Raw genomic sequence first — 23,933 nt, 5'->3', positions numbered from 1 at the left:
AGTCAAATTGGAAGAATCATAAACTCTGGCAGGTTAAATGTAAAAATAAAATAAGGGAGGTCAGAAAACAGAATGAGGAACAGGCTGTAAATGGGGTAAAAGCTCATAAATCCTTTTTTAAACACTTCAGCCGTAGGAGTGTCTGTTGAGCCGTAAATTATCACTGCAGAAGACAAGGTAAGGCCATGGCAGGAGAAAAGCGTGCTCTTTATGGATGAACTTCAGAAGGTTCCTGAGCTTATTTATTTATGAGAAACTTGTAGAGGATCTATCTGATATTGAAGTGGCTGTAGAAGAAGCTATAGGACACAAGAGCAAAATGAACCTTAATACTTTGGTGCAAGTGAATGATGTCCACCCAAGAGCTCTGACAGAACTCACACATGAAGTAGCTGAAATGCTGGTTAGGGTTACCAGCTTCTCACTTAAAACAGTCTTGGGCCCTGAGGCCTAGAAAGTTGTCAGATGTGACATCAGTTTTCTAATAGGGTTCCAGAGGAGATCCAATGAACTAGCAAAGCCTGACTGAGCCCATTATTAGAAACTGTAGTCAGAAAAAAAACAAGGAAGGAAAAATAGAATATAATGAGGAGAAGACACTATGACTTTTGTAAAGAGAAGTTCTACCTCACAAACCTTCTGAAGTTACTTGGAGATATTGGGATGTATATGGATAAGGGAGCTCCTATTCCAGAGTACGCTCAGGCTTCTAAAAGTTTTCTGGTAGTCTGTCATCAAATTCATTCCTTGAATGGATGAACAGTTGGTTGAAAGATAGTCAGCAGCGGATAAAAATAAATGGTCAGTTCTGACTAATAACAAATGATATCTTCAAGATTGAACAGGTCCTTAGGTGGACTCCTCAGCTCTGGCTGAGTAGAAATCAAAGAAGCAAATGCACTGTTAAGAATAGTCACACTGGAAAACGGGACAGAGGGGTAAACAAAGTGTCTTGGAGGCACTTCATTAACCCTTGGTGCATCTCACTTTAATATCATGTGCTGGTCTCAGGATTGATGAAGAAGACTGGAAAAGTTTGGAGAAGTGCCAATGGAATGGTTTATGTACAAGAAGCAGCAGAGTCAGATAGGGCTCATCAGCTGAAGAGAGATCTGACAAAGGTTTGTAAAATCCTGACAGGCATGGAAAAGGTGACTAGGAAATGACGGTCCTTGGCTTCTTCCAACATGAGCACAAAGGGCATCAGAAGAGCTTAGTAGCTTCTCTGTTCTGACGGGCTAGAGGAGGTGCTTTCCTCATAAAATGTAGATTTCCTTGCTGTAGGAGGCTGTGGATGTGAAAAGTCTGCACAGGTGCAGAACACAAATGTACAACGTCATAGAAGAAAAATCCACTGTAGGTTACCAAGCACAAAGACCTTTGGCCCAGGAAGTCACTGAGCTGCAAAATGTATGAGAGTATTCTGGGGAAGTGTCACGTCCCTTTTTACTCCTGTGTAGGCATTTGCTGTCGGCCATGGTCAGAAACTGGTCCTGGTCCTACTACAACTCTATTTATGTTATGTTTTTATGATTCTTCCATAAGAGAGGCAGTCACGCTACCCAGAATATCTAGCCTGGATAAAGCATGAGCTGCTACATGGCTGGGAAGGCCTTACCAGGAATAATGGGAGGGTGAACTAGGGGGCAGCTTGCAAGTCCTTTCTGATAACAGGTGTTTTAATTAAAAGGCATTGCAATTCAACATGGAGCCTGTGACAGAGGGGGTAAAAAAAAAAGAAGGAGAAGTTACAGAAACATCTAAAGAGAGCAGCTTGTACAATGGAGAAGTGCCAATGGAAGCCTCACAGGCTTCCACCAGCTGCTGACGGTGTATTCAAGCCATGAGGCCAACACTTCTTTTGTAAACTCTTGGTTCCAGGTTATCATCCATGCAGCCCTCACACGTGCTCTTGCCCTCAATAAAGCAGGGTCTTTTAAATCTTTGTGGATTGAGACCTGGGTATTTATGTTTCTATCTTTAGTTACAAAACACAGTGACACATTTTTAACTGTAAAGCCTTTAGCTAATCATTGATAGACTGATGCCTGTGAAAGAGTACTGTAGTTATTCAGAGTCTACAACTTCCTCTTTCAAAGTTTAGTGCTTCTATATTCCGTGGCTGTTTAAACCATATTTTTACCCTGTAGAGAGCAGAACTTGTGTGATATACAGATAGTATCCAGGGCTTTCCTTACTGTCTAAAACAGGAACATGTACTAGCAGTTGTTCAGTTACCATTTCACAAGCTGCGCCTCAGAAATTTAGACTTGAAGGTAAACTTTGGTATTTGCTGGAAAGAGAAATCAGGTTTTGTTACTCCTGTTGTTCCTGTTGCCCCTCCATTGGGAATTTTAAATGGGGCATGTGCCTTTCTGCATGAACTGATGCAACTGGGCTCTCCTGCTCCCCAGCTATGGCTGCACAGCTGAAGCTGCTATTTTGTGCCTGGGGGAAGAAAACATAAAATGCAGATCATTGCTTTTATATGAATATTTACCGACTAGATAAAGATATCAGCTCATACCTGAAATAGTTTATAACCTGAGTCCTCAGGTGTAGTGTGTGTGTGTGATGAACATGCTGCTGAACCTACAAGAACCCACCAGTAGCCAGGGGTATGTATTGCTTTCTAAGAAGCCTAATGTCAGGAGGTAAGGCAAAGGATTAAACTAATTGAGATGAATGTTATGAAATTAAACAACAACAACAAAAAGTTGCATCCATGGAATTCAGAAGTTTCTCCACTATTCATCTCTCTGACTCTACGGCCAGCCAGACTGCAGCTGGCCGGGAGAGGCAGGACTAGAACTGTAGAATCTTCAATATGGCCTTTGCAAGACTGTCTCCTAATGTGTGTCATAAAGAAGTGCAAGGACTTCACCTCCTGTCTGTACAGATGTCAGTCAACCCAGCAGTGATATCTGGTCAGGATATCCTATGGTTGTTCAGCAGAGCGCTGCAGTGCTGCACCAGAGCATGACATTGAGTTGGAATGAGGAGAAACATGGCATTAAGCTCAACATTATGACTCAAATCTGACCTGGACATCAAAGCTACAGGTATCATCCTGTGGTAGACGCTAGAGCCTGCAGAGAAATGTGGTTACCTGCTTGGTAACCTACACTGCTGGTGGACAAAGTTCCTGCTAACACGTCCAGGATTGCAGCCCCGTTGCAGACGAGGCCAAAGCGAGTTGATGCAGTACAGACATTACTGTGGATCTGCAGACCTTGTGTCATGTGTTCTGACCTCAGAGCTGCCTCTGCTCTGTTCTCACTCTGTTCTCTGCTGCAACCGGGCAAGCAGCGCCTTCCTGGGAGCCCCTCGGGGATAAGGGGGAGGAGAGGGGAGAGGGAGTCTCCTTCTCTGGAGACATTCAAAACCCGCCTGGACATGTTGCTGTGCGACCTCACCTAGGCATTCCTGCTCCAGCAGGGGGATTGGACTAGATGATCTTTTGAGGTCCCTTCCAATCCCAAACATACTGTGATACTGTGATACTGTGAGGGGGGCAGTCTCCTCTGTCTTTCCCCACAGTAGGCAATGCCTCATCCCTCCACAGAGCCCCTTCTTTTGCCATGTTCATCAGAAGGTGAGGTCTTCTAGGAACAGGTCCTGGTTCTTCAGTGACGTCACTGCAGCTGCACACCTTACGGGGGAGCTGGTCTACTGAGAAGGGCCAGCAGAGATGAGAAAGAAAAAAAATTCTGCTTCCACCATCTCACCTGTTATTCAAAGACTGAATACTGTGGCAATATTTTGATGTAATTCCATCAACATCACAGAAATATTAAAAGGTATTGCCAACCATGCCCTGCACAGTACTACTGTGATTTTTCTGAACTCTCTCAGGCTGGCATTGATATAGGCAAAGAGGGAGGAGGGTATCTCTCTAGCTCTGGGGATTTTAGCTTGAGATAGGAGGATCCCAAAAGGAAACAGAGAAAAATGAGACAATTTAGCAAAACCAACAGGAATTAATGAAGTGATTCTGTTCTCCTGTCCTTCCAGGTGAAAAGGCTTCATCAAAACTATATTGTCTGTTCTATGTCTGTGGGGCAAGGAGGGGTCTGCCTACCCAGACAAATTGATTCCATTTTTCTTTTCCTTACATTTTTCCACCCAGGATCGTATGTTTGGGCACCCGCAGGTGACAGAGAGGGGACTGGCCTTACAAACTGTTGCAGGTGCTAGAAGCACAGCAGCAACTATGCCACAGGGGTCTAGGGACAGCTGACAGCCAGGTGGCCCCCAGAGTCACCTCAGCTTTCCGCAGATGAGATCTACAGAGTAACTAACAACATCCATTTAATTAGGGGGCGGGGGAATCTGGTAAGTGCACAAACCAGCAACTAACTTTTGAAGAAACATATGATGTGGATGTATTGTACAGTTGCCAGTACAAGCTTTCTTTCATGCTGCAGTTTCTTTGGTCTACTTGTCAGGCTATACTAGATTGTGAATTTTGCAACTGCAGTTGTCCCTGGGATTAACTGCACTTGTCCACAGCATATGACAGTTTAAGGCACGAGGTGAAAATTACAGGAGTCAACACATGCAGACAGGTAGAATGTGATTACTTGAAACTATGCAACCAGGTGCCAGGAGACAAAGAAAAAGTATTATGGATTCTTCAGGCCTGCCATGTGGTGAGCAAGCTTGATTTGTTGTTCTTTACTGAAGTGCATTGGGCTTGGGGTTTTTCAATCAAAAGTCAAGTTTGTAAATTGTTTCTCAAGCACTCCCATTTCTGAGTGATTGATGATTCAAGGATGTGTGATGCCAACTGAGAGCATTTCTGCCAAGTGGTAGCAAGAGCAGGGTGAGAGGGATGTGTGTGTGACTGAAGCACTTCCGTGGCTGCTGCCTCTTCTCTACCCCTGAAGGAGAGCTGTGGGCTTGCAGAGGTAGCTGGAAGGGACCAAAGAGGAATGCCAAATAGTTGATGGGGTAGCAGCTGGTAAGCAGAGCTTTACAGGTGGGTGCTGTCCACACTGATGGCCGTGGTACCTTGTGCTGTCTATGTGGTTTGCACAGCCTCCATGTGTGTGTGATGTCTATGAGAGAAAACGTGCTACTGCTGTGATTAAGTGATTTTTAAGAGATTGAAGACTGTAGTAAATTGATTATTTCCAGTTTTGTCCCCATAGCGGATGTGTGCTGTGGTAGGGCTGTGACACACAGGCATTCACACTGTCTCTTTCTCTCTAGGTTCTCAAGCATCTGCGCCACTTAAATTTCACCAATAACATGGGGGAGCAAGTGGATTTTGATGAGTTTGGGGATCTGGTGGGAAATTACTCGATAATCAATTGGCATCTCTCCCCGGAGGATGGCTCAGTCGTTTTTGAGGAGGTTGGGCACTACAACGTGTATGCCAAGAAGGGGGAGAGGCTTTTTATCAATGAAAACAAGATCCTGTGGAGTGGATTCTCTAAGGAGGTAAGTGCTCACAGCAATGTTTCCCAAGTTGCCACAAGCTGAAATTTCAACTAACCCTGCATACTCCTGTATTATGGCTCCATTTCTCATTAAGAGACTCATTCATTTTGCTGTTTACATGGTCTCTGCTGTAGTCTTTCACACTCCTATTACACACTTCTGGAAATAACGGGCAGCTGGTTCTCTTCTCCTACACATTTGATGAGCCTAAGTATTAATGCTTTAAATAATACCTTTTTTCTGGCCCAGGTAGTTAGCTTGGAATTTTGTAATGCTGTTTCCACAAGGACAAGAAATTGAGAAAATGAGTCTGGTTGTTGACTAAGCCAAGTTTTCCTGAGCACCATAGTTTCATTACTGAAACAGCCATTTCTTCCACTCCCAGTATCTCTGTATCAAGAAGTGACTCTTCCTGCTCCTCGTTGAATTTGCAGCTGTTTCTGTTGGCTTTACCCTCCAAGTCCCAGGGCCTTCCACATATCCTTGCCTTGCAAACCAAACAGAACAAGCCCTGTCAGTCTTTCCAGGTTCATTTGGACATGGTCCTCAAAGAGTGGGAGATGCCAGTACCTGTTAACTTTTTTTAATCTACCAGAAGATGCTTATGCAATCTCAAAAGTACATGGTGTAGCCATTTACTTTATTCAGGCCTAAGTCCTTCTCTGCTTTCTTACATGTGTTAGATCTTTTCAGCATACCTGTATTGTCCCTAGCAGCCATGACTGTGTCTTCTCAGCATGATAGGAATGCGGTGCAGACATCTCTGGACAAGAGACAGACGAGCTGCCACCATAGCCAGCAGCAGCCCACTCCAGGCTAGACAGAAATCCCGGCTCCCAGAGGCAACACTGAGCGGACATATGGCTTGTGGTCTGGGAGCTGACACAGCGTTAGCTTAGAAAAGTCATTGGCCCTGCTGCAGTGTGTAGATGTGTTAAATCAGCACCTGATTTAATGAACGAGGCAATTCACTTCCAGGTGATTATTCACGTTGGCCAACAGATCTGACACCTGCTTCTGCAGTAGCGTAACTTGCCTAACACAACTACACCAGCAGTTAAGCCTTACCTTCACTCCAGATACCGCAGTTTCACTTCTGGTTCAAATCCAGGCCCCTCTGACAGAGGAATGAGTCAGATATAGCACACTGTAGCAGAAATACTGAGCTCAGGCTTTTCTAAGCCCAGCGGGAGACTCTGAGCCCAAACTACAAGTGGAATTAAAAAAACCCCTGACATTCCAACCCCTTCTTCTGACCATTGTAAAATGCCACTGACACCTATTCCAACAGGCAGGATTTTTTTTTTTTACCTTAAATTGAGTCTAAATTCCTCCAGCGGTGCAATATTTATCTTTGTTCTCTGTCCTAAACTTAAAAAAATGCAACTGGATGTTGCAGTTTCATACTAGGACATGCAAATTGTGTGCCAGTGGAGGGGTTTGTAATCTCTGTCTCTCTTACAGCTTTCTTTCCAGTTTATAGAGTTTGAATTTCTTCCAGATAAAAGGCTCTGCTCACAGAGTGGCCAGTACTTCACTCATTTAAACTTTCTATGCCTCTGTCATCCTCAAAAAAATATCAAATGTAGTTAATTGTAACTCAAGAACTTCAGCATTGGCCAGACTTGCAAAAGAACAAGTTAAAGAGTAGGTATGATAGATAGATTCATTTTGGCAGGAGCTGATGAAATTCCCCACAGAATACTTAAGAAGGCAGCCAAAGCAATCTCAAAAGTACTGAGCAATTCATCTCTGAGAAACTGGGAGGATGGGTGATGTCTCAAAGGATTACAGGAGGGTAATCATAATACCTGTTTCTAAAAGCAGATATGAGAGAGCCAAAGGAATTACACACAATAGAGCTGAGATTCAGTAATATAAAAGACTTGATAAAAAATATATATTAAACCATTTATAAACACTTAGAGGATAATAAACCGATAAGAAAAAGCCAGCATGAATTTGTCAAGATGAAATCATGCCAAACCAATTTAATTTTCCTCCTTGGAAGCAAAATCAGTTTAGTAGATAATGGGAAACCAGTGCATTACTTCAGTCAGGCCTCTGATTCAGTCCCGTTCGAAATCATCAGTGACAGCCTAGGAAAAGACAGTCTCAACTGATGAAGTCCTCTTGGTGGATGCACAACCTACTAAAAGATGGTCTCAAGGAACAGGTATTAATAGCAAACCGTATTAATAGCAATAGGTTTTAACAGCAAGGAGTGCTTCAAGTGGGGAGCTGCAGGGATTTGCCCCGGATATGTGTCTGTCCGATTAATTATGCAATCCTGATTAACACCTTAGAAACAGGGTTCCCAAACTGTGCTGCAGCTGTACTTCAGAGTGACAGCCAATGGTGACTGCTCTCAGCTGCAGGCAAACACCAGTTACAAAATCAGTGGATCCACATAGGAGTTGGCACTACCAAGGACCTGCTTACCCTGTGGCTGAGGTCAATGCCTGCATACAGGCAATTTCCAAACCATACTCTGGACTCACTGCTGAAGTGCATCCACACAGGAGCTACCTGGAGATCAGCAGGTTAGCAGCACTTGGGCAAAATAGCAGCAAACTTTCAAAAAGGTGAATGGAGGCTTCCAACCAGAGCTGCCCTTAGGTATGTACAGGTGATGGTACCTTGCTGCCAGTGGAAGTTGTGGGTTTAACTACCCTGAGCTGAGAAAGCCATGTTTCATGTCACCTCTCTTTCTGTAATCTAGTTGGGAAAAGGTGAGCTGAACCTCATGCCATGCTTCTGTGTAGAAAAGGCCTAGACCTCCAGTCACTATGCTGAACACCTTGTTGTCAGTGTGCTTTAGGCACACGGTGAGCATGCCCATGCAACCACTTGCTGCCAGGATACAACTGTGGCCAGGTGGGCTCACACACAGTGTAAATGCACAGCCAGCAGGTGACACAGCCCATCATTTGCAGCAACAGAAGTCTGGAAGCCTTCGGATCTGCTGATCTACATCTTTAGATGCTCAAGGTTCTCAAAACAGGGTCCTTCTTTCTTTCATATGAAAACACCTCTTGTTTACTTAGTTTACCTTTTTTTTTTTTTTGTATGGGTTGGAGGGGTTCTTCAGAAGAACAGGAGGAAGTGGGTTTCAAGTAATTGTTTTAAATCCCATAAATCACTAGCAGTCAATATGTGATATATGGGATTGACAATCAGTAGTCAGAGCCCATCATCTCCAAGGCTGACTGAAATTCCTGCCAGTAGAGATTCATTGTATTTAACCATCTAATGACTGTTTTCTGGCATGTGTATCATGGGTCACATACCAGTTCATAGTGCCCACAACACAGTAGAGATTACAAAGATCTGCTGATCTTCCCTACCATCCCTTGATGTGTTCTTTCAAACAAATATCACTGCAGTAGGTTGGGGAACACCTATTGTGCAAAATGTGTCTGTTCTGTGGAGGGAAGATGGGAACCTCTGAGGCTCTCCATCCAGCATGCTAATCAAGCCATAACACCCTTGGAAGGAGCCCAAGGACCTGCTGTAGAAAGGCTGTACGTGGGACACTGCCACCATTAACCCTCCTTGGGCTCTTTTCTTGCAGGTGCCTTTCTCTAACTGCAGCAGGGACTGCCTCCCGGGCACCAGGAAGGGCATTATTGAGGGAGAGCCCACCTGCTGCTTCGAGTGTGTGGACTGCCCCGATGGGGAGTACAGTGATGAAACAGGTAACACCCACAGAGCTGCTTTGGGTTTGGAGAGGACCACGTGAGGTGTCTCGGCGTCGCCTGCACCTGGGCTGAAGTCACTTCCCTGCAGTACTGAGCTGAAGTTTCCCTCACCAGGGGCCTTCACAGAAAGCCTGGCATAACTTCTGAAAAGCTTACAGGAGTTGAGTCCTGTGGTCCTCAGGTCCTGTCTTCTGCTAAGCCTGCTTGTCCCTTCTGCTTTGAGTTAGGAGAATTAAGAACTTGCATTTAAGAAGCCTCTCAGGCAGTCACAAGCAAACTCTTTGCACTGTAGCAGTAGCTTTTGTTCCTCCAAAAACCTGGAGGAAGGAGACACTCCCTACCCTAATCCTAAATTTTGTAGTTATCTGTTTGCCTCCCTCTTTTCCTCATGTTGTCAGTGTTTTATTTCATGCTTTACAAAGAAAGAAAGTCAATTCCATCCCTGACTTCACAAGCAGAGAGGGATATTTCCCTTTACAGGCTCACCGACCACAGTTTCTGTTGAGCACTGGCACTGCAAAAGAGCAGAATCTCTGGGTCTTCTCCATAGACATCTTTTTTGTTGGTTTCAGTGGGAGCTTGGACCAAGCCACTCAGGTTCTGCAGTGGAGGGAAAAGATAACCTCAGTTTTAGAACTGGTTGAAAAAATCTGAATTTCCAACACCATTAGTGCTCCCTCAGTGCTGAGCATCCCCAGGGTTAATGAAGGCCAGTAAATTCTTTCAGAAGAGCAGCCCCCTCCACACTGCAGAGTGCTCGAAATCTCCTCACACCCCCTCCAGCAGCACTGGTACCAGCACATGGTGCAGACCTTGCCTGAGATGAAAACCTCAGTAACCTGCTTGCAAAATGGAACAAGCGGTCTCCTTTGGGAGAATCTAATTTACATACTATCAGACAGGAATTATAATTTTTTCGCATGAACATATAGTACTACAGGATGCTTGGGAGTAGCATTTTCAAATTAAACAGAAGCAATTCTGGTCATGTGTAACAGGGGTTTTTTCATGTTTTTCACATGATTTGGGGAGCTAGAACTGGTGTTCTAGTGAAATTTGTGGGGCTGCAGGGGCAACTGCCTTCTGACTCCACAGTTTCCTGCTGCAATTTCAGCTGACAGTAATGCTCTTTATTTCCTGAGCTTGCCAGTTTTATAGGCATAGAGAGCAATTTTACTATGTCTCATCCAGCTGAGACAGTGATGTACTGAAAGAGATGATCTGTCGTGTCCTCTCCCAGCTGTTTGCTGCCACCCTTTGTCCGGGAGCAGTGCTGGCACTCAGGGGATCATAGAGTGAGTTGGATCAGGTCCCTGGTCTTCCTAGAAACAAACTCTTGGCAAGCTGAGTTTCCAGCTAGAAGGAGAAGCTATCTGACCTCTAGTGCTAACACAAAGAAGGGAGCAGGAATGACCAGCCTTGGGGAAGGAGGGAGATCTGCTTTCCTCCCTTCAGTGGCAGCATGGTCTGTAAGACACCACAAGACAACAGGAAAGGCACATCTTTAGGATGCAGAGCTGAAGAGCTGCCCCTGTCTCTGCTAGAGGTGGTTGAGCTCCCTGCTCTGTGAAGTTGGCTCTGCCTTGCCCACAGTTTGCCATAGGCCTCCAGCTAAAAGGCACAAGAAAAATGGTTGGCTGGATGGATGAAAATTGAAATGACATGGTGACGGAGTTTTTCACATGAACAGTTTAGCTGAGGCAACCAGTCATTATGGAAGCAGTATCATAGCAGGTCACACATGCTCCCCCCAACCACCCCTCTAGAACAAGAGAGCTTGAAATCCTGTGCCCTCGCTAGCTGGGCATTCCTGGATTTCTTATTAGCATCAAGCTCTGCTCTGGGATCTATGCTCTGAGCATCTGTCCGTGCTCAGGTGCAAAGCCGAAAGGGAGGTTGCTGCTAAAGGAGGTTTCTGAATGTGTGTTCCCAGCCCATTGCTATCCACTGGGATCCTGAAGGCTGAGGTAGGTCATGACTTCCAACTCACTGCTGTCAACCCCTTTCCACTGCCATAAAGGGCGTCATGGCCCTCTGCATGAGTGCACAAGACCCTTTTGAGTTGAAGGAGAGCAGAAGCAGCAGGTCTTTGCCTTTTGATCCCAGCAGCCATTGGAGACATATGTTGCCATCCCAGTAGGCACAACTAGTGTCATGTTGAGGAAAGAGATGGAGGCATCAATTTTTCCTTTATAAGTATCAGCAGGACTCTTTGCCGGGTGTGGGGAGAGTGATATCATTAAGACACATCTTCCCCTGATGTTCCAGCGTGAAATGAAAGATGGGAGTCAAGGGCATTGTCTACCTTCAGGGAAGAGCAATTTAAACACTTGTGAGACTCGCCTCCGTGGAATATGAAATAGGCTCTCAAAGCACTTAAGGAGGCAAGCACGTTTTTAATTTTCTCTGTAATAGAGACAGGCAGGATGTTTCAAACGATGATAAAAGTGTGAGAGGGATAAAGACAGAGCAGATTATAAAAATGAAGGAACAAGAAAGAGAGAGGGACAGAGCCTGTATAACAGCTGATAGCAATCAAAGTTTGCAAAGTTTTGCCAGGAAATGGATTCCAAGAACATGAGTGCAAGGGCAGGACTTTTTTAAAACTGTAACTAAGTGTGCTTTGTGTTTTGCTATATAGCCCATGGGAGGCTGGTTCCTTCAGTGTAAAACACTCTGAGACACCAACATATGATTCTGGGAACCTGCAGACACCTGAAGGGAACACCCTGTATATTTAAGGTGAAGGCTGGTGCGTAGCTGCCATATATGTCATTCCACATTTCAGCCTCTCATTCTGAAAAACACTCCCTCTCCCTATCACTTCTTTTTCAGACGCAAGTGCCTGTGACAAGTGCCCTGAGGATTACTGGTCGAACGAGAACCACACATCCTGCATCCCCAAACAGATAGAGTTTCTGTCCTGGACAGAGCCCTTTGGAATTGCTCTGACTCTCTTTGCTGTGCTGGGAATTTTCCTGACCTCTTTTGTCCTGGGAGTCTTCACCAAATTTCGCAACACACCTATTGTCAAGGCCACAAACCGGGAGCTGTCCTACCTCCTCCTCTTCTCCTTGCTCTGCTGCTTTTCCAGCTCGTTGTTCTTCATTGGTGAGCCCCAGAACTGGACTTGCCGTCTGCGGCAACCAGCTTTCGGCATCAGCTTTGTCCTCTGCATCTCCTGCATCCTGGTGAAAACCAACCGTGTCCTGCTTGTCTTTGAGGCAAAGATCCCCACGAGCCTCCACCGAAAGTGGTGGGGCCTCAACCTCCAGTTCCTCCTGGTTTTCTTGTGTACGTTCGTGCAGATTGTCATCTGTGTGATTTGGCTTTACACAGCCCCGCCATCCAGTTACCGAAACCATGAACTGGAGGATGAAATTATCTTCATCACCTGCCATGAAGGCTCCCTGATGGCCCTTGGCTTTCTCATTGGCTACACCTGCCTCCTGGCGGCCATCTGCTTCTTCTTTGCCTTCAAGTCTCGAAAGCTGCCTGAGAACTTTAATGAGGCCAAGTTCATCACCTTCAGCATGCTGATCTTCTTCATTGTCTGGATCTCCTTCATCCCTGCTTATGCCAGCACATACGGCAAGTTCGTCTCTGCCGTGGAGGTGATTGCGATACTGGCTGCCAGCTTCGGGCTCCTGGCCTGCATCTTCTTCAACAAAGTCTACATCATCCTCTTCAAGCCCTCCCGCAACACAATCGAGGAGGTGCGCTGCAGCACAGCCGCCCATGCTTTCAAGGTGGCTGCCAGGGCCACGCTGAGACGGAGCAACGTGTCACGCAAGCGCTCCAACAGCCTGGGGGGCTCCACCGGCTCCACACCTTCCTCCTCCATCAGCAGCAAAAGCAACCATGAAGACCCTTTTCCTCTACCAGCCTCCGCTGAGCGGCAGCGCCAGCAGCAACGTGGGTGCAAGCAGAAAGTCAGCTTCGGGAGCGGCACGGTCACCCTGTCGCTGAGTTTTGAGGAGCCACAGAAGAACGTCATGGCCAACAGGAACGCCAAACGCAGGAACTCCCTGGAGGCCCAGAACAGCGACGACAGCCTGATGCGGCACCGGGCCCTGCTTCCCCTGCAGAACAGTGAGCCCCTAAGCGCTGAGCCCAGCTTCCAGGCAGCTTCCAGCCCAGAGAGCAGCTCGCAGGAGTCAGTGGTGGGAGACGCCAAAGAAGAGGTACCAAGCGCTGAGGCGGAGCCTCCTCTGCTGTCAGCTAACTCCCGAAATTTTATAGGCACTGGAGGTGGCTCTGTCACAGAGAACACGGTACATTCCTAACAAAAGAAGATCATGAGAAGCACATCAGCCCCTCAAGAGGAACTTGCTCACCTCTTGCTTCTGAATGGGAAAGACAACAAAGACACACTCCTGTGACACAGCCCCACCACACTGTACTGTTAGCGCCGGCAGGGTAATACACGTGCCTCCAGAGGAAGGAGTGTGTCTGGGGAGCCTTGGACTGAATTTGCATTTGCTTTATTGAAACCAGGACATCTCAGAAGGATGAGTGAAGATCTCCTCTGGTGGGGCTTAAGCAGAAGTCTGCATGCTGCCTTGCCTCTGTAAGCTTTTCCTGCCAGACTGCAAATCAGCTGACTATGGGAGGCATTAGGCAATCCACTATACTCTGCTTTTACATTTATGTATAATATTCCTCTTTCCCACTATGTATAATATTCCCTCTTTATCCAGTATATGTGATCTGTAACCATGTGCATCAGGACTCTCAGCTCTACAGAAGCAAGGTACACAGTTTCACTTGGGAAAAGTTTGGTTGTGGGGAAAATAAAAAAAGCCCCAACATCCTGCATGCTGTGTACAGCCAAGGGTGTGAACATGTAAAGTATTTATGTGACAGAGTGCCCTGCTATTTATATTTAGTAATGTCCCAATCTCTCCTTTCTGCCCAGCAGGAAATACTGGACAGTACTCTTCATAGACTCCATTGCACTAGACCAAGCTACTAGGTTGCTACTGTTTTCCTCCAGCTGAGGTAGCTTTACCTCCAGCCTACCTGCTTTGGTGGACGGGGAACAGCTTGTAAATCCCCCCCTAGAGAACGCTGCGAGAGCACAATGAGATGTATCCGTGATTATTTCGCTCATAGTTGTATGCTTAACAAAGTGTTGCTGCTGTAATATTCCACATGGCATACATGGCTAACCCCTTCACACCATAGTCAGTGTTGTGCTTTCCCATATTAATCTGCCTCACACCTACACAGAGCATTGTGCTAGTCCTGACGACACTGGTGGGCCTGAAACACAGCAAATGAAACAAGGTGAAATGGAGGAGTTAGGGGTGGAGAAATAACCCCAATATGTGGCAATACGATTGCAGGAACGAGTGAGTATCTGAAGTGTATGTGCTGGTAGGTAGCAGGAGGAGGAAAACATACAGGCCTGGGCTCTGAGACATGCACACACAAATGGGTAAACTGTATATGTTTTGGCTCCTACAGGCCACCTACCAGGTTATTTTCTTCTTGGCCCATCTTGAAGAGAGGGCACCTAGCACAAGGAGGGCAGACTGTACCTAAAGAAAAACAGTAAGAACTTCAGCAAAGAAAACAGCAGAACTTCATTATTCATGACACTTGTTCCACTCCCCCAAAAGCAGACAGAAGTGATACTGATTTTGCAAGGTATTCCTGTTTCTTCTCCATCCATGCTGGAAATGTTGTAAGTAAGAGAGTCATAAGAAGAGATAAGAGAAAAAGTGTCCCTCAACATCCTGGCAGGAGGGGGTAGGGTTACATTGCAGAATTTATTTCTCTCTTCCCAGATCTCATGTGCAAGAGCAAGCATCTGGCACAAAGTCAGTACCCTTCCTCATCAAACATGAAGGTAATCCAGACCACCATGGAAAGGTAGACAGGCCTGCAGCTTAGTGTGAGCAGAAATGGAATGAATGTGTGGATGCGTTGAGGAAAATGCCACAATTCTTTTGTTACTGTTTTTGCTTGGTTGTTCTTTTGCCAGGGCAGGCAAATAAAACTTAGAGGTGACATTGCTGCATAAAAACTTTGTTTTGCCACCTCTACTTGTTACTGATAAGGAAGAAGAGTTTGGGCTTAGTAGAGCACAGTGAAAGTCCATAACCCCAAGGAGTGTGCTGGTCAGACAAGTTATTTTAGCCTTCTTGTTGACCTGTTATATCCACCTCAGCATGGGCTCAGATTTTAGTTACACCATGGAAGAATCAATCCAACTTTAACTGTAAGGCCTTCAAGTTATAATATTTGATTAAAGCTATGGCACAGCTGGTTAAAAGAAAAAAAAAAAAAAAAAGGAGTTTGAAAATATAAATCCTTGTGGCCACAATTTTGGAAACCACATTCTACCACTGGATCCAGTCAGAGTAGCTCATTGCTTCTGAAAAAACAGGTTCCTTCACCAGGCTGCTGAATGTGGCCTCTAGGTTTAGTTTAGGGGAAGGAATTAAGACTCGTGGTCTGTTGAGACTAAATGCATGAACAGAGATGGGCACTAGATGGCAGAAAGGGCTAACAAAAATAAAATAATACTTCGGTTGTGGCCCACACCAAAAATGTCAGTAGCCAAATAGTTTTAGTGCTGTTAAATTATTCCTACAGGCCAAAACCAGAACAGTAACCGCTGAAGTGAAGCTGACAGCACTGCTTAATGAATGAAACAAAATGACACAGGATACAAACTGAAGACTCTGCACTAACACATGCAACATGAGAAACAGAAAGTCACCATCAGCTGCCTTGTTTGGAGAACTGTATTCACTGGCTATGCACACAGTAGAAAATGTTGACATTTGGGTGTTTTTAATTCTTTGGGCAGTTTTCATTCTTTAGGTGTTTTTTTGTTCTTTACATCTACTTAAAAGGAATGTGTGCCCTGGCACTCGATGGGCTCCAACAGCTGCCATAGTTTTACAGCAACAGACCAGCTGTGCTCAATTTGCTGGGGAACCCTCATCCACCCTCACTACATATGTACCCTGAGCTCTGAGCATCAAGCTCCACGCACTGTGTGACAGCTGCTGCTGCAGCCTCTTCTGGTGATGCACACACTAGATACTAGGGAAGCCCAGTAAAAAAGGACCCTTTTTGTTAAAGTGATTTGCAACCAAACCCTTTTTTCCCATGCACAGAGGAGAGTATATGTTCCCATCCTGCCAAGTCCAGGAGAAGAGAAAGTTTGCTCGGACACCTGTCCAAAAGCCAGTCTGTGTTTTGCACAAGAAAATACTGATGAAGACAAGTTGGGTAACAACCTTATTTTGAAAGCTCAAGCCTGCAAACTTCCACTGGCATGTCACAACAGAAGCTGTCCACATGTATGGCTGTCCCACCCTGTAGCTCAAACATCTGCTGGAAAGCACCTGCCAGTGTCGGTGTTTCCCAAACCACCTGGCAGAGAAGCAGCAGCAGTGGGGACAGAGGCAAAGAGTATTATCAACTCCATGGTGGGATATCCATTGACAAACATGGCTGATGGGCAGCAAACCATCCCAGTGAGCAGCCTGATGTTTCAACCTCTGCTCACAAACACAGCTGAGCTGTGCTGGCCCAAAGCCCCAGCAGAACATTTACTTGCTCTCCACAGAGGAGTAAGATAATACCAAGGAAAACAAATTGTTCTTCTCTGGTCTGTTTCATCCTTCTCACCATGTCCCCCTTACCAGTGCAGGAAGTTGATTCAGTATGCAATACCTGCTGTGGTTAAATTTAGGGCTATATTTACCAAATGTTCCGAGAAGTGCTGGGAAGCAGGGGGAGGAAGGTAGGTTTTTGCTGTTGTTTTTCCAAGAAATCTGGATGTGTAAATCGCAGCGAAATTTAGCTAAAGGCCTGAACATTCAGACTGCATTCTCACCAGGGGAATTTCTCAAAGGGTGGGCAATTCATGCAGCTTTTGGTTTGCTGGCTGAGAAACAGCAAAACCAGCCTGGGAGAGGGAATTATGAACACTGCGAACAAGGGAGTCATGTACTGGGAAACTTTACAAGTAGATGATAGCTGCTGGAAAACATGACAGGCTGGAAAAGAAAGCAGCTCATGAGAGCCCTGTCCTGACACAGGCCTCTCCCAGAGGTGTCACCGCCGAGGACAGGCTGCAGACCTCCTGTGGGTCATTCTGCCGGCAGCTTCTATTGCACCTCTTGCTTTTAGCACCTCTTCCTTCAGCTGGCGACTGCAGCCTGTCATGGGGCGGGACGCGTTCTGCCATGCCCAGAGAGACCTGGTCCCGCTGTGCTACACTAAAATTTCCCCGGCCCTGGAGCGACCGCTGCCCCCGCGGGGGTGGCGGGGGTGACGGGGGCCCGGGTGCTCCTGCCCCACAGCTCGGGAGGGCCAAAGGCAGGTTTGAGCCCCCGCGTTGTGCCCGGGCCCGGCCCCGCCCCGCCGGCAGCCCCGGCCCCGCCCGAGCGGGAGGGCCGGGCCGGGCCGGGGCGGCGCGGCGCGGAGCAGAGCGAAGCGGCTGCCATCATGTTGTGCGGGGGCGCCTCGGCGGCCCGGGCCGCCACCCCCGAGACGCAGCAGATCGCGGAGGAGGTGAGGGGGCTGCGCTGCGCTGCGGCCAGCCCGGGAGGGACCCCCGGGCCCGGGAACGGCCTGGCGGCGGGCGCTGGCCTAGCCCGGGGCGGGGCGGCGGGTCTCCCGGGGCTTCTCCCGCCGGGCCTGCTGGCGGTCGGAGCCCGCCGGCTTGGGCTGGCAGCCGCCGGCGGCCGGCGTGACCGGACGGCTGGGGCCTCGTCCCGGTGTAGGGATTGGCGGGGAACCCAGGTGTTCGGCCATTGCCCAGCAGGGCTGAAGGCGGAGACGCCTTTCCTCCCCCCTCGGCTTAAAAGCAGGAAGAATGACTGGGAATGTGATGAGCGGTTCCTGGCGCTCTGGAGCCCTCCGTCTGCCTGCTTGGCCTCGCGTGGTTTTATTGCATCCAGGCAGGGCAGGCTCAGAATCTTAAGGGAACATTTTGGAGGGGTTTAGAGAGCAAGTGGTGACCGTGTTGAGTGCTCGGGGTCAGCCCCGGTGCTACGGGCCCTGTTACTGCTGCCGGTGTCTGTCCCAGATACAAAAGGTCTATTAGCTTGAGGAAGGAGCTTAGGAGGTTCTTGCAAAGTCTAAATCTTGTAGCCACTTTGGTGGTGGTGTTGGAGGACAAATAAAACTTCTCTGCTGCTTCTTCTATTCCCCAAAGCAGAATTCAACTCTGCACGGTACCAGCTCCAAACCCTGATGCCACTTACAGGATAGATGAATGACAGCCCATGTTAATGGAGCAGCACCTGCTTTTGCTCTAAAAATGCCAGTGTACAACTAAGTTCTTCTTTCAAAGCACGCGGTCTTGTTTCAGTCATGAGTGAACTCAAGTTCCTTCTGCTTTTTGGTTTTATCAGCCAGGGTGTGTCAAGCCAGTGGAGAAAGATGAAAGACAAGCTCCCTAGACTGCAGCAGTTACTAAATATATACAGAGCACCTGAAGGCACAGTCATTGAAATTAAAGTTTGGCTTGTAGAATCTGATGATCTTTCATTACAAAAAAAAAAAAAAGAGATGTGCATCTCCTGAGCACTAACCTGAGTCTGCAGGAATGAGTACACTACTGAGAATTGCTGAGAGAGTCATAATAACTGTTTTGACCTGAAGAGGTCTACGTGTCATGTTAAAGATAACATGCGTATGTGATTAGTGTTGCATATAGTCTGAAAACTAGATTTGTTTTTAATCCTGAATTTCCATTCTGTGGCAGGCTGTGGTGGTTTAGTAGTCCAAATATAAGATGAAGAGTAAAAACAAAACCCATCTGGAATCAGACGTGAATGGAATTAACAAAATATCTGGCATTTTCAATTAAATTACCTAGCTATTTCAAAGCTTATCCAGCTTGTTTTGACTGCCAGCTTGTATTACTTTAGTTAAAATACATGGGAAAACTCAAAACTGAAATTTGCCTGTGAAGTTGTGTCTGTTTTCTTAAATCAAGGTAGACTTCTAAAATTACTTTGTTTGCTTAAAATCAAATGTTTGTAGAGATTTTTTAGAGCCTGCCAGTTTGTTTGCTATAAATACATCTCCTGTTCCTGCTTTTCCAGTTCTTGCCTCCATTTTATTGTTTCGTAAGAACGGCAGCGATGGCCAAACATCAGTCAGATTTGTGGACCTGGCAAGTACTGCTGCTTGCCCAGCGCAGGTGCAGTGGGAGACAGAGTAGGACAGCTTCCCTCTGACAGTGTCTCTGGCTCAGGAGTCCCACAGGAACTGCCTCTCCATGTTCAGGGCATGATTGAATCACAGATTTTTTGGGTGGGAAAGGGCTGCACCTCCTGCCCAGCACAGGGTCAGCAGGCCCAGGCTGTTCAGGGCTTTGTCCAGTCGGGTCTTAAAAACCTCTGAGAACAGAAACTGCACAACTTCTCCGGGCAGGCTGCTGTTCTGCCAGTGTCCTCATGGGAAAAGCTCTTCCTTATATCTGGTCTGAACCTCCAATTTCAACTTATGACCACTGAGTCTCATTCTTCTGCCCCTCTGTAAAGATCCTGGCTTCTTGTAAGGACTGGAAAGCTTTTATCCAAGCCTTCTCTTCTCCAGGCTGAGCAACCTCATTTTCTTCCTTTCCTCACAGCACGAGTGCTCCAGCCATCTGACCTCGCGGTGGCCCTCTGCTGAGCTGGCTACAGTTTATTGGCATCTTTCTTGTACTGGGGGCCCAAAAATGGACACAGTATTCCACATGTGCTCTAACAAACACAGTAATCGTTTGCCTTTCTCTTCTGGTGAGGCTCCTGCTGATGCAGCCCAGAATGCTATGACCTTTGTTATCACCAGGGCACAGTGATGGCTCATGTTTGGTGCACTGTCCATCAGGACCTCCACATCTAGACTGACATGATGAACTAGTATGGTGGGCAGTACCAGGTCTTTCAAAGAGTATTTCTGGGCTCTCCCTCTCCATACTGCATCAGAATGCCCATTGTCACATGCTGCGTTGAGTCATGGTCACAATAACATCCTGACAAGCTTGCAGCCACGTGTCACCCCCGCTGCCTGGGGTCATGGAGCTCAGTGTTTGGCTTTCTGGTGGAAACAAAATGCGCTGAGCCAGGTCAATTTGGAGACTTGAGAAACCAACCTTGCACAGCACCTAGGATTGCTAAAGGAGCACAGGACAGCACAGGGTCCATGGGATACTTATGCCCACCCTCTCCCCTGCTGCTTAAAATTCATAATAGTAGCTCTAGTGATGGAAACTGAAACCACTTGCTCCATCCTCTGACTCAGGGAGGACTGAATCACTGCACTTTCTGGGGCTGCGCTCTTCCTTGCATCTTCAAATGCAAAGTTGTTGAATGCGCTTTGATTTCCATATGGAAAAAAAACCATACGTACAAAAGCATCCAGACATCATTATCTTACTTTTGATGTGCTGTCCATGGCTTGGAAGAAGTGGAGAGTGTATGACCTCTGAGGGATGATGTACAGTAAGGTCACAGCTCTCAGCAACAGGACAATCAGTGATCACCTGTCTTGGGAAGGCACCAGACTTCAGTCCTGCTCCTTCTCAGTGGGAGGACGTACCCTGTGGCAGGAATTTTCTGTTCCTGCTTCACCTAGAGCACCTGAGCAGTGGCAAACTGGCACTTGTTTTCCTCCAAGGAGGCAGCTGGAATTCAGGCAGGATAGCAAATATGTTCATTCCCCTTTTATTTAGGAAGAAGGGGGAATACACCATATCGCTGCAAAGAGAAAATTACTCACTGCTGGTACTGTTGCACTGGGAGTGGAGGGAGGGCTATACAATGATGTGGTGCAGGAGGTAAGGCCTGGGTAGACCTGCACTTGCAGCAAGGACTCCCAAGACTAATTCATATTGCCCTTATAAACAAAGCCTGAAATCTTCTGCTTCCTTGACCAAGAATATTACCATGTGGCTACAGTGTTCTAGAGAGCCAAGTGTGGGAAAGAAGAGCAGCAACTCTTGTGAGTTCATGCCTCCCACTGATGTATTGGACAAGTTATTCTGACTTCTTGAGCACAGGTTTTGCACTCTGGAAATGGGGATGATAGCTCAGAAGCTTTATGGTTCATTTATTTTTTGGAAAATATTTGCAGTTTGAAAACATCATAGATTCCAGCAGACGTGCTGGAAGAACTTTCAGATTTGTGTTGTGTTGTAGGCTTGGGTAGTTTGCTTTGAAAGCTTGATATTTGGATATCTGTCTGTTCTGTGATGCTGGGTGTGTAATAACTTGTTCTGAATTTGAAAAGGGAGGTAATGCTGAAGATGGCCCTTTTTCTTGTAAGAATGATAAATGTGAAAAACTTCTCTTTAAAAATATGTGTAGTCTTGTGCATATAGGTACTGAATCACTTCACATTTGTTGTTAGATATACAGAACAGAAGCTGAGACATAATAGAGGAAATAATTTGTCAACATAAACCTTCTAGAATACCCACACAGTTCTGTGTTCAAAGCTCCAGATTTGATGTTAGTCTGTGACGACTGAATCACACCACTCTCTTGGCTTTGCTGCCTGTTTAGATTTCTCATCTTTCTTGAACACAAAACTTAACATGATTCATTTTGATCATTTAATAACTTGGAAAAGCAGGAGCTCTGTGTCTGGGAATTCAGTAGTAGTGACCTGAAGGGTGCAAAGGCACATTTATATTGTGGGCCTTAAGTCCTAAGTACTTGAATCTTGCATCATTCTTAAATAAACTGTTGTTTTGTTAAGGTGAAACCTCCAGCTAGAAGAAAAAGAAGGGAAAACCTTTGATGTCTTCACTGCAGTGGAGTTTAAAACTCAGGTGGTTGCTGGAACAAACTACTTCATCAAGGTAGAGGACACTGGGCAATGTTGTTTGTTGTTTGGTTGTGGTTTTTTTTAATTAACACATATAGTATTTGGAATGTTGGTTTTTTTCTTTACTTACCTAGAGAGGGATGCTTATGATTTGGCCTTAATAAGAAAAAAATCTATACATTAAAAAAGAAATCCAGCCCATCTCCCTGTATTAAATGGAGATGAGAGTACTTCCCTGTTTTCATAATGATTTTTAGTTTTCAGTTATTTTATGAGACTTAGATTTGGGGATAATTACACATCCGTGATGGTGAGCACTAACATCACATTAAGTGAAGTCCAGATGTGTAAAGATACAGTGAAGTGTCAAACCAACTGTGACTCTGCCTGTAGTGATGCCACACACTAAACCAAGTGCCTGTGATGAAAGCATTGAAGTGCTGCTTGTGCAAGATAAGATTAGAGCATTTTACATGTATGTAATGTATTAATCACTTCTATGCAGCTCTGATTCCCTAGATGTACATTCCCTGTCTCAGGCATAGGGAGCATTAACAAGCATAGAAGGATTAGAGGGTCATAAAGTCATAACTCCACAAAGTCATAACTCCCTGTCTGGTTTAAAACAAGACCACACCTTCTGAGGTGATGGTTTTTCTTACCACCTCTCTGCCTCACCACCTTCAAAACACACCAGTCTGCATCACCCCTCTTGCTGAAGGTTGCTGTTATTCTGTGGAACTCGCAGGTTTTTGTGTTTTGCAGGTCCATGTTGGCAATGACGAGTTCATGCACCTGTGGGTTTTCAAGAGCCTTCCTCATGAGAACAAGCCGCTGAGTCTCCACAGTTGCCAGAGCAGCAAGACTAAGCATGATGAACTGGCTTTTTTCTAGCAAGCTTCTATCTTGTGTGTTTTCCTAATGGGTTCTTATGTGCATTTTCTATAGCGCGCAAAATGTTGATTCCTGTGCCAACAAAGGAGAAAAGAAAGTGTCTTTTTTTTTAACTTCCTACTGGAAAAAATCAGTTGCTTTTATGCCTTTCCCTTCCTGTGCAATATCTAAATTTTAGTCACGTGGTTCTCCTTTCACCTGCACTAATGCAAATCCAAGGAGCTGCACTGACTTCAGTGCAACATAACTGCAATACTGCTGCTGAGTCCTGTTTCTGGACTTCCTTGGTTTAGAAACTGAAAGGGGAGTGGCACTGGCATTCTGTATTTGCAGCAAGGAGCGAGAGGAAAACCCACATCTTTTCTGTGCTATTTTGCAACTGTGAATATATCTGTAGGTTTAAATCGTGCTATGTATTTTCTTGGCAAAGACCTGAAGAGAGACCCGAGCCGAAGTGGTTTTGAAAGCAAGAGGAGGGTTGTAGTCTTTTGAAACAAACATTCCCTTGGTAATCATGTTGATCTGCTTGCAGCAGTAGGATATAATGCCCAGTAGAGGGGATATGAGTTTAAAAACAGAACTGAACTCGCTGCTTTTCTCAGTCCTAAGGAAAAGTCCTGGAAAAGAACTTAAGCTGGACAAGCATTTCTGCATTAATAACAATAAACATTTCTCTTTAATTGAAAGGGCATATTTGACTTTGAGTAGTGTTTCACTCTTCTCTGTACTGGTTTTCAATATTGGTTATGTTGCTCAGAGTTTTTTTTTTTCCCATGAGTGTTTTTCATATTCCTTATAACCTTAGGTTTATTCCAATCTTTTAGTTAGAAATTAGAAAGGAACACTAAGGAAAATGCAGTCCCACTGTGCTGAGTGGAGCAAGGCATCTGCTAACAGGGCATGGAAAAGGCTGCAGCACTCGATGCTGCCTTTGTCTCGGCTTTTATTGGTAGGACTTGCCTTCAGGAATTTGAGGTCCCTAAGATGAGTAGGAGTGTCTGGAGAATAGACTTTCCTCAGCAGAGCTGGATCAGGCATGGGGCACGCTTAAACCAGACTTAGGCAATGCCATGGGACGTGAGGGGATGTATCCATGGATGC

The 23,933-nt window shown here is 46.0% G+C and overlaps 2 protein-coding genes across 2 annotated transcripts in view; both read left to right on the top strand.

Annotated features, from left to right (window-relative positions):
• Positions 1-13,432, top strand: part of CASR (calcium sensing receptor) — a gene marked incomplete at both ends in the record, with an annotated part of 43,101 nt that extends 29,669 nt beyond the window's left edge. The window contains 3 exons of the mRNA XM_080359395.1: positions 5,215-5,445; positions 9,020-9,143; positions 11,982-13,432. Of these exons, the coding sequence (XP_080215521.1) occupies positions 5,215-5,445; positions 9,020-9,143; positions 11,982-13,432 (1,806 nt within the window). The remainder of the gene's footprint in view (positions 1-5,214; positions 5,446-9,019; positions 9,144-11,981) is intronic.
• Positions 13,433-17,246: 3,814 nt separating this feature from the next.
• Positions 17,247-23,518, top strand: LOC308037582 (cystatin-B-like). Its single transcript, XM_080339444.1, is given in 4 exon segments — positions 17,247-17,684; positions 21,870-21,878; positions 21,880-21,972; positions 22,704-23,518. Coding segments are annotated over 4 exon segments (297 nt in total). The 5' UTR covers positions 17,247-17,618; the 3' UTR covers positions 22,833-23,518.
• Positions 23,519-23,933: the final 415 nt, after the last annotated feature.

Source organism: Nesoenas mayeri (genome assembly GCF_963082525.1).
Source record: "Nesoenas mayeri genome assembly, chromosome: 1".
Classification (NCBI taxonomy): Eukaryota; Metazoa; Chordata; class Aves; order Columbiformes; family Columbidae; genus Nesoenas; species Nesoenas mayeri.
Note: the sequence above shows the minus strand (reverse complement) of the source record. Positions and strands in the feature narration are given on the sequence as shown.